The 9935-nt window shown below is 47.5% G+C and overlaps 1 protein-coding gene across 15 annotated transcripts in view; it reads left to right on the top strand.

Moving 5' to 3' along the window:
- The window catches only part of GAS7 (growth arrest specific 7), a 111358-nt gene that overhangs the window by 57809 nt on the left and 43614 nt on the right, over positions 1-9935 (top strand). For 12 of the 15 annotated variants that reach the window (XR_001469271.4, XM_004946058.5, XM_015295213.4 and 9 more), the window contains 3 exons: positions 3738-3809; positions 4870-4955; positions 7686-7739. Coding sequence is in view for 14 of the 15 variants with exons in the window: in XM_004946058.5 (XP_004946115.1) it covers positions 3738-3809; positions 4870-4955; positions 7686-7739 (212 nt within the window). In the remaining variant the exon portion in view is untranslated. The remainder of the gene's footprint in view (positions 1-3737; positions 3810-4869; positions 4956-7685; positions 7740-9935) is intronic. The other 3 variants (XM_040649936.2, XM_015295214.4, XM_040649939.2) reach the window with 1 other exon arrangement.

Here is a 9935-nt window from a genome sequence, read left to right as displayed (position 1 = left end):
ATGCAGAATGTGAAGCTCAAGGACAGCCTTGGCTGCGGTGCTCATGAAATAGTAGAGTTCAGCATCCTTAGGGAAAAAAAGAGAGCACACAGCAAGCTTACTACCCTGGGCCTCAGGAGAGCAGATTTGGTCCAGTTCAGGGATCTGCTGACTAGTGAAGTTCCCACTGACTTCATAAAACACAACACCCATTTTTAAAAGGGGAAAAAATAAGAGAGGCCTCCAGGAAGACCTTATGATGGCCTTTCATTACTTAGAATTGGCCTACAAGAAAGCTAGAGAGGGACTCCAGGGAATGTAGTGATAGGAAGAGGGATAATGGCTTTGACCTAAAAGTTAAAAGGGAGATTAAGTTCAGTGTCAAGAGGAAATGCTTAACCCAGAAGAGATGAGGTGCTGGCACTGCTGCCCAGAGAAGTGTGAGTGTTGTACCCCTGGAAGTGTTCAAGGCCAGGCTGAATGGGGCCTTCGGCAATCTGAGCTAGTGGGTGGCAGCCAGCCCATGGCAGGAGCTGGGGCTGGGAAGGCAATAAGGTCCCTTCTAACCCAACCATTCTGTGATTCGGTGATTTCACTTCGAGTAAGTGGCATTCTACTGCCTTGCTTTTAGTAATTAATTTACAAATATCTCCCATGCCTCCATCTCAGGGCTGTAGGACTTCTTTCTGTTCACAGAGCTCCTTCACAGTCCAGAGGGTGAAAAAGAAACTAGTAATTATTTTTTCCACTCATTGACTAAACAGAATAATTATCATGTGACTGATAAAGGAGAACAGAACTTGTCAGTTTTGGTCTGCCAGTGCTACATTACACTCTCATAGAGTAAGAGGTTTTAGCTTGTTGCTGTCATCCTGTCTGGAAGATTGGATGGGATATAAAATATTGACTGATAGTGAATATATTCCTAAAAGGAGAGACCACTGTTTTACCACAGGATAACAGCTAGTCTTCAGATTTTCCAGGATCAAAATCTGTATTTGATAATCTAATTCAAGCAGATATCTTGGCTGTATCAAATAGGATGCTATCTCTCACCAAGTCTCTTTGTTCATGTGGAAAAACATCATTTTCCCCTACACCTGTTCACTTCTAATAATGACTAAACTGCAGAGAAATTCATAATGTTGCAGTTTCATATTGGCAAATGTGATAGCTGTGGCTTACAGTAGGTGGCGGCACAGCAGTACAGTCCTGGCTTAGGACCATTCTGCATGTACTCATACAGCTGCAATATCACTATTACTGCGTGCACAGAAAGGGATTTTCTTTCCTCTCAGCACTGAAAACAAGAGAGGTTTAAAACATTCTTCTTGTTCTTTTTATTTCCTGTCCAATAAAATGTTTCTATTTTATATTTTTTATAGCTTTTTTTTTTCTTTTTCAATGTGCATTGCTCTACAATCAACTTAATTTCTGTATTTTGAAAATTTTAGTATTTTGAAAATCACTAGGTACTTTGGATCACATTCACAACTATGCTAACTGCTGAGCAATGGGCTTTTATATGCAAAATTTCTTCCTTCAGGTTATGTATCTAGAGTTTTTGTATGGCAGGAGACCAGCTCCACAACAGCCAACAGGCAAAGCAGAGACCACTTACTAGAAGCAGCTGGGAATTTTGAACAACTAATTATGTTTCAAATTTATTTGTTAGGTTTAAGTCCATTCTTCTGTCCAGTCTCAAAAATGCTAAAGCTACACTTGCATAAAATACATATGAAAGTAACTGAAGTAACTTCTTACTGCTAATGTCCAAGTCAGATATGATAAAAACATTAGCCTGTGGATTGCACTTTGGCATTGAGTTGACATCATAATTCCTCGGTACAGAGTTGCTCCTAAACCTCCAAGAACTTGTCTTCAAGTTAACTAATTTACACTATTCAGTAAACAACTACTTATATTAGAAAAAATTACTAAAAATGTGAGTAGCATATTCTACTGTTTACTTTTACAATGCAATAAACATAAATCAGATTTTACCTATCTAACCACACATAGGTGTGTTTTAATCCAAGCTGACTCAGAAAAGACAACTCACTTGATTTTCCTTCTGTTTAGTTAACATATTCCAATCCTGTCTCATTGGCCAAGAGTGGAATTCATTAATTTGCTATTCACAATTCACAAAAATCTGAGCATAATTTAAATATTTCCTCAGTGATTCATCAAAGCTTCCAGTCCACCAGGCTTTCCATTTGCAAGAGAAAAAAAATAGTCAAAATATTTTGATTTGAAGGCAAATTAAGAAGAGAGGGGCAAAGCAAGCAGCAGAGTGTGTATCTTCAGTAATGTGAGCACCATAGGTTTGGGGGTGCAGCACCTTCCCCCTTCTGGGGTCTGCAGTTCCTGAAATGAGGAATTTGGGATCCTTTTTTCTGAGATGAGGAGCCTAAAGCAACACTTAAGTAAATGCCTATGGCAGAGGGGTTGGAACTAGATGACCTCAAATGTCCCTTCCAACCCAAACCATTCTGTGATTCTATGACTGTGTTAAAGGCCTTGCATAAGTCCAGGTAGATGACGTCAGTTGCCCTGCCTTTGTCCCCCAATGCTATCTCTCCATCCCAAGTGATGTAAAGTCTTTTTTGATATTTTTTTATTTCCTAGTCACAACCTCATGTGACTTAGCTTGAAAGACCAAGAGTGGGTAGCAGTCCTCTGGCTTTATCATATCTGGTATCCTCTTCCTGATGTCCCAAATGCAGGCATGTTGTCACTTGTCAATTCCCATCCAGAATATTGAGAGATGCAGGATTTCAGGCTTTGGCAGGGTTAGATGGCTCCTGGATGGGTTTTGTGAATCACAGTTTGAAATGAAGTGGTTGATGCTTTGACTTGCTTATCTTCTTAGTTGATACTGCCTGGCAGCCAACAGTATTTATTTTTGTTTGATACCAACATATTTGTTCTGTAGACAGGAATGCTGGCTTGGGCTTTATAGCTACACTTTTAGAGAAGTTGCTGTTCTAATTCCACTATCTGCCATTTGCAACTTTAATGACATTTTGCAATAAAATCCTCTGTGTTTAGCATGTGGCCAAGGACAATTTTCTGTTTGCTAAGAAAATGAGCAAAATGGCTAACTAGAGGAGAAAAGAGGGAAAAAGCAGCATCAGTCTTTTGAGTATCAAAAGTGGCGTGATGTGCATTTGTTAAGGGACCCAAGTGGAATCTGCTGGGGCAGCAGCCTTTTTTGAGGGGGAAAAATGTGCTGTAGTCTGTGTTCCTGTCACTGAAGCTAGACCTTTGAGTCCCAGCTGTGTTCCATGCAGAGAGCAGGTACAAAGGCATTGCAGCTCAGTCCCTGTCCCCAGACTGTGCTGTGTCAGACTGGCTGCTGTGCCCAAGGGGCCACAGATAGGGCCCAGTCTGGGCTTGCTGTAATCTACTTAGAAATGCTGCCTGCATGGGTTGTGGCAGCAGCCCGCAGGGAGTAAGCGGCTTCCACATGCAACTGCGGCCCTGCTTTTTTCCAAGTGGCCCTGAGGTAGAGCTGCACTGGAAGAATCGGTGATGCTGTTGGTACTGATCTCAGCTAGCTGCTGAAGAGTGGGGCTGGGAAGGGAAGGCAAAGAGATGAGGGAGGAGATGAGGAGCATGAGGGGGCACAGACACCCTCCTCATGGGGTGCAGCCCTGGAGTGGAGAACATTGAGGGTCAGAGCCATTTTTGTGTCACAGGCACATGATGCTGTTGGCCTCTGTCACCCTTATGCTGCTGTTTCCCTCTGACAGAGACAACCTGGGAGCGGCCAAGCAGTGTGCCTGGGACCCCGAAGAGCCCTGTGACACAGCAGAGCCCAGCAGGTACTGTGTATCGCCATTCCTGAGCGCTGCATTGTGTGAATCGCCTTCTCTACCAGCCAGCAAAGCAAACAAACATGCTGTGATTAGGCAGGATTTGTATTTCACATACACAATCCTGCAGAACAAGTGTGGTCAGGGCTCTTCATTTCAATCCATCCCGCCACCCTCTGTTTCCAAACGATGGGTCTCTTGGCCTGCCCCATGTACCTGCTCAGGGCTAAGGCGGTCCTTCCTGGGGCACAGAGGCCAACAGGGGCTGCCAGCTCCGGGGAGCACGTCTGCCTCTCCCTCCTGCTTCCTGGAGCTGTGGGAGCAGCAGGTGCAGGCAATGTGGGCTGCCTGCAGCTGCACCCTGCACAGCACATGTGCATGAAGACTGTGTTAACACATGGTAGCTGCAAGGCTGTCCGGTTTGCCTCTGGGGTAATCACATAACAGAATCAGCTAAAAAGCTGCATGAAGACAGAGTAAAGCAGAAACTGCACTAGAATAAAAAGGCCACTTCTAGCAGCTGACTGTAAACAATGCAGTCTAGAGACTGTCTTCAGCCAATTTTTTGTCAAACCGTTGCGGGTCTTTATTGACTGAGATGAGTGGGAAGTATGCTTGAACACTGTTCGTTTTGTTGTGACCAAAGGGTATGTAACATAGCTACTTTGAGCATTATTCTTTGCTCATTATTTTCCAAACATACAGCTGTGTACATAAACCATAAGCATCTTACAAGGCATGCTTTCTTGGCATCAACAGCCCATCTCCATGAAACCCCTGCTTTTTACATACCCTGCTTCTTCAGTCACATCATTTTACCAAATTGCGGGCTGCAGGAACTGTTTGCCATTTTGGGGCCTCTTTTTTTGACTCTTCCAACTCACTCACTCCTGTCATAACTGCTGATAAAAGCCTGCTGTAGGATGTTGAGGGCAGAATGGGACCATGGACTGAGTTTCAGTACAGTACACATGCTGATATTCAATTACATGACTTGTTTTTAAAATGTGTAACTATACATCTGCAACCTGCAGCAAGCCTGCTCACTTCTTACAATGTGTTCTTACAGTGAATGGCTACCACATTTCTGGGACCCCGGTACATCAACTAGACTCTGCTCACATGAATCTCCGAAAAGCCAGTGGGGACCCCCAGGTAAGCTTTGGGGAAAAAAGTCCAAGCAGTGGTATCCAGACATAAGCGGATGTCTGCTTAAACAGACTGGGAGTCTGCTAGAGCAGGATGCCGAGAGGCATTTTCTTTAAGGAACTGTCAAATCAGACAGATTCATTGCATCTAGAAAAGTCACTCTTTGTATTCTACTGGTAAAACAGTACAAAATACCAAAGTACTTTGAATTTTTGTGTCCTATCTTTCCTTTCTGAAAATTCCCTGAGGCCACTTCAGTCACCATTAACAACCCTGCAGAATGTCCTGCTATTTCAGCCTGGACTCAGAGCTTGTCTCCAGCACAGTCATAGACATGAACATCCGCCCATGCCTCTATCTTATTGTACTTTCTTGCAGCCCTCCCTCCCAAAGACATTATTCACAAAGAATTTCAGCAAAGCTGTTTTCTGAATTACTTCATCCATGTCAGCATGTCCTTTCACAGGCCCTCCTCTGTGCCCTTCACAGCCTGGGCCGCACCCATCATCACCTCGGGCTAGCATTCAAGATGCTGACTTGTTGACAGTCTCTCTTGTCTGTCTGGCTAAATTTTCACTCAATATTTCTGCATAGCTGATTGCACCACTTCTTGTCTCCAGGAGAATTTTCCCTGCAGATCTGCGAATACAGCACAGGGCCTTTTTCCAGCTCCTCCCGTGAGATTCTTTGTTCCCTGCCAAAACAGCAACAGCTAAGCAGTGTTGCTGGGTTGCACTCCTGATGAGTTGTGCTTCCCCGTCTGCTGGCTGGGAAAAAGGACACAGGACCTCAATTCTGTTTCATTTCTCTATTAGCTGCTATGTTCTTCTGCAAAGAAGTATTAGAACACTCCCTACAAAATGTATTTTGTGTGTAGTTACCATGCTGAACTACACTGCCTCAGTGTTCCTCTGAAGTCCTATTTCTTGGTCTAAATTTTATGTTGTCTGCCAACTGCCCCACTTTGCCTTTTACCATCTCTCTTTCCACTTCTAGGCACTGGCCCTCAGTGCTGTGCATTGCACCAGCAGTGCTCTTTCAGCTGAGCCTGTATTTCTGAGTTCCTTTCCCCATGGATTCATGGCATCTCCCGCAACAGTCTGTCATTTCAGGCTCCATGTCCATGACCAACATCTCTCACTTAACTGACTTGCACTGTTTCCTCTCTGAGCATCTTACACAGGCTGGAGGTGGAGCATATGGGCACCAACAGAAACTCAAAACCATTTTAATAACCTCCACAGTTGTTGGTGGACACCTCTGTTCACCCACCTGCTGCACCTCCTTCAGAGAACTCAGATCAACTTTCAGGCTCTGACTTCCTTTAAAATAAGCAGTTTAAATCCTTGTGCAACAAATGCCATTTTCTGAAGGTATCTGCTTCATCTGCTGGCAAGTCAGAATAACTGACTCCCCCAGAACTTTATTTGTAATATTTGCTGTTTTTATGGTGCTGAGTCTGACTCAGGTTAGACTCAAGTCACCTTTGTGCTCAAATTCACTTTAGATATACACAGTTTCCATGCACTTCTCAGCTCTGCTGAGCTGACTCAGCCACAGGGCCTACAGGAGTCCTGTTCATGACTTCCTTCATTCACTTCAGTGGCCTCTGTCACACTTTCTTTCCATTACTCTTTAATTAGCAGTTTTACCAAACTCAAGTCCTGGCTTCATTCCTGCCTTGAACCTGCACTGGATCTGTAACGAGGTACTGCTGCCATTATTTCTGAGAGCAGCTTGTGTCCACACCAGCGTGGAAGACAGCTTTTCCCAGGAGCTGTGGATGCTTTTGCAGAAGAGTCCTTAGTGAGGAAAATGTCTGCCACGTGCTGCTGGTTACAGGAAGGGGATTTTTCTAGAGCTGTTCTCCAGACCCCAAACTCTGGCTCAGTTGGGCCTACTCCAGTCCCTGTTCCTGGGCTGCTGTGCCATGACTGTGTCTGCAACTGCTCCCAGCAGCACAGCATTCTCCTGCGAGAGCTGCTTCCAGGCGTGCTGCAGGACCTGGGCAGCAGCCACCACACGGGCAAATGCTCAGGAAAGCTCAGCCACAGTTCTTGGGAACAGGTCAAGGGGGAAAGAGCTACAAAAGCACAAAGAGGCGCCGTGCCGTGCCGGGCGCAGGGCCAGGCCTTGTTTACGACTTCCTAGATAGCAGTACCACGCTGCCCGCTCCGATGAACAGTCACAAACGGAGTGGCAGAACAGCGGCAGCCTTTGGACACCGATCTCCGGCTGCAGCTTAGAGTAGATGCGCTGCTCAGCGGCTGCAGCGGAGCCCCGGGTGACTCAGAAACGTTCCCTCCACACCACCCCACGTCAGCCGCAGCCGCCGGGCACAGCACGGGGTCGCGCACCCAACGCTGAGCGCAGCGCAGGCGGGCCGCGATGGCGGTCCGGAACGGGGGTGGGTGGCTCCGCCCCACGCACAGCACTGAGGGCTGCACTCCCGCGCCCGGCCCTGCTGGGCGGCGGTCGACCCCTGCAGCTCAGAGAAGTGTGGGGAGCGCAGGGCGTTGCTGCGCCGAGGGCCAGGCCGGGACACGGCGGACAGCCCGGCCCTGCTGGCAGCGGCGAGGGGGCGCGGTCCTGACCGCCGGCGACACCGCCTCCCGCTCCTCCCCGCGCCGCCCCGCGCCGCCGGGCCATGGGGTCCTCTTAGCCCCGGCCCGGCCCGTGCCCGCCATGCTGGGCTCCGAGTGCGCTCTCGATGATGCCATCCGCTTCTCTCCACAGACCCCGGGGTCCCCGGCGGCGCCGCGGAGGCAGAGCAAGGAGAGCAGCCTGACGGTGAGTCCGGCCGTGCGGCGCTCTGGAGCGGGCGGCGCGGGGCGGGGGCGGCGCGGGGCGTTGCAGGGCACGGGGCGCGGTGCCCGCCCAGGACGGGGCGCCGCGGGAGCTGCCTCCGGTGGGAGTAGTTTTGCTCTGTTTAAACACTACGTTTGGGGGCCCAGAAAGGCTTCGAGATGTGCTTTGCGAAGGATGGAACTCCATCCCCGGGACGGGTTCGGTGATCCTAGCGGGGCCCTTCCAGGCCGGGATGTTCTGTTCTAGCCGTCCTACGGGGTTCTCAGTGGAGTTCCTGTCTGATTTCTCCCTTTGATTCTGGGTTTCTGGGATGAGCAGGACGTGAGGAAGTACCCGAAAAGGGAGCTGGCTGTGGGTCCTGACCAAACGCGCTCCTATGTGGGTCGCTGCTCGGCCCTGTTCTGTCCCGACGGTCAGAGAACAGCAAAGGGTGAGAAACGGATTGACGATGGGGGTCACAGCTCTGCTGGAGAGCTTTTGTCTTCTCCTCAAAGAGGCATCAGAAGATGTTTTTCTTTGCCAGAGTGTCCAGTTGAAGATTTCTGATAAAGGTGGAGATTTTAGGTACAAGTATGAAGTGATTGTTACACCTGCTTTGAATAATTATATATAGTTGATAAGGTGTTCGCAGTGTGAGGTTTACAGACACTGATGGATTCTGCAGGACTTGTGACTCCATCTGGAACATGGCTTGCAATTCTGGACTCCTCAGTATAGGACAAATGTTTGAAATTGGGAAGGAAATCAAAGCAAATTAATGGAAGTGACTGGGCATGCCATAATCTATTGATAAGGAAATAATAAAGATAAATGAGAAGACAGACAAATTGCAGTGGTAAAGGAGAGGGAATAAAGGTGTCTGCTCTACCTGCACTTCTCACAGCCTGCTCCCTGTCTGGGTGTGGGGCAGGATGGCAGCAAGCCTGAGGGTGCAGACATGGTCTGTGTGTGTTGCACAGAGCAGCAGGTAAGCGAGAGCACCTGTGTTTGTGAAAGACTCGCTTTGTAGCAGGCGAGGACACAGGCTGCTCATTGGGGGTGCTTTTCCATGTCATAGTTGCTGGCCTGTGCACCGTCTGGTAGCATCTGCAAAGCGGTCAAGTGTTGTGTGTTATGTAAGGGTCACTGTGTGCCTTTCTCCAACAGAAGCCCAGAGCTTTCAAGCACAATGCATCAGACAGGCAGAACTGAGCTAATTTTAACAGCCACTTGCTTCAAGCCACTGCCTGCGTCAAGGAAGCATTATGAAAAATAACATTCTCAGATGAAGTGTAAACAGTAAAGCAATGTAAATTCCCTCTCTGCTGTCCCCTCCCCAGAGGTTTTATTTGTTCAACACTGCTCCAGCTGGCATTTGGATGCTCTGGTTAACAGGACTGCAGGGCATGTCCTTAGCTTGCTGTTGAATGGCTTTCCTTGGGCTGCAGCAGCACTCAAGCAGAACCTCTTGCAAAGAGGATTTTTGTCATCAATTTGGGTCTCTGAGTCTATCAGACCTCCATTCAAACAGAAACCCAGTGATAGGGAAGCTGCAAAGATTGGGTTGTGACACCTGATCAGCAGCTGCAGTCCAATGCTCTGTTTCACTGCTTTCCTCAGGGAAAGGGGACCTTGTTACTGTCTTCCAAGGAATACAAGTGCCTTCTCTATGTCCAGAGAGCATGGACTTACATGGCAGTCCTGAAGACAGGTGTGAGCTGGAGTATGTGTCCCACAGGAAGAAGGGTATGGTGTTCTCAGTAAACGAATGTTACCAGCATTAAGAATCTATTTTTCCTGGAAAGGAAACTGTGATGGGTTATATCATAGGCTATCATAGGTATCCATCATACAAATCTGCCATTTGCACAAATTATTGTTGCTCATAAGGAAGTGCAGTGCTGTGGTCCACATTGATTTTGCAATGAGTTTCAAAATGCATTTACCAGCTTTAGCATGGATTGTTTGCTGTCTGATTTCTGAAAAGATATCCCTCTGGATAGGAGCTTTATCTGTGGAAGCTGAAGCGGTGGATGAGGGAAAGTACGGTGCAATACTGTGTACAAGGGAGGATAGAATTGTATTTCACCTGAAGAGCAAGAAAGTTTCTGAGCATGTCTGATGATACGGTGGTTTCTGAGTGTGGATTTCTTTCTGAAGAATGTTTTAGTGCTTAATGAAGGTAAGACATGACTTGGA

Source organism: Gallus gallus, chromosome 18, assembly GCF_016699485.2.
Source record: "Gallus gallus isolate bGalGal1 chromosome 18, bGalGal1.mat.broiler.GRCg7b, whole genome shotgun sequence".
NCBI lineage: Eukaryota > Metazoa > Chordata > Aves > Galliformes > Phasianidae > Gallus > Gallus gallus.
The sequence above is the reverse complement of the archived record's forward strand: the minus strand, read 5'-3'. Positions and strand labels throughout refer to the sequence as shown.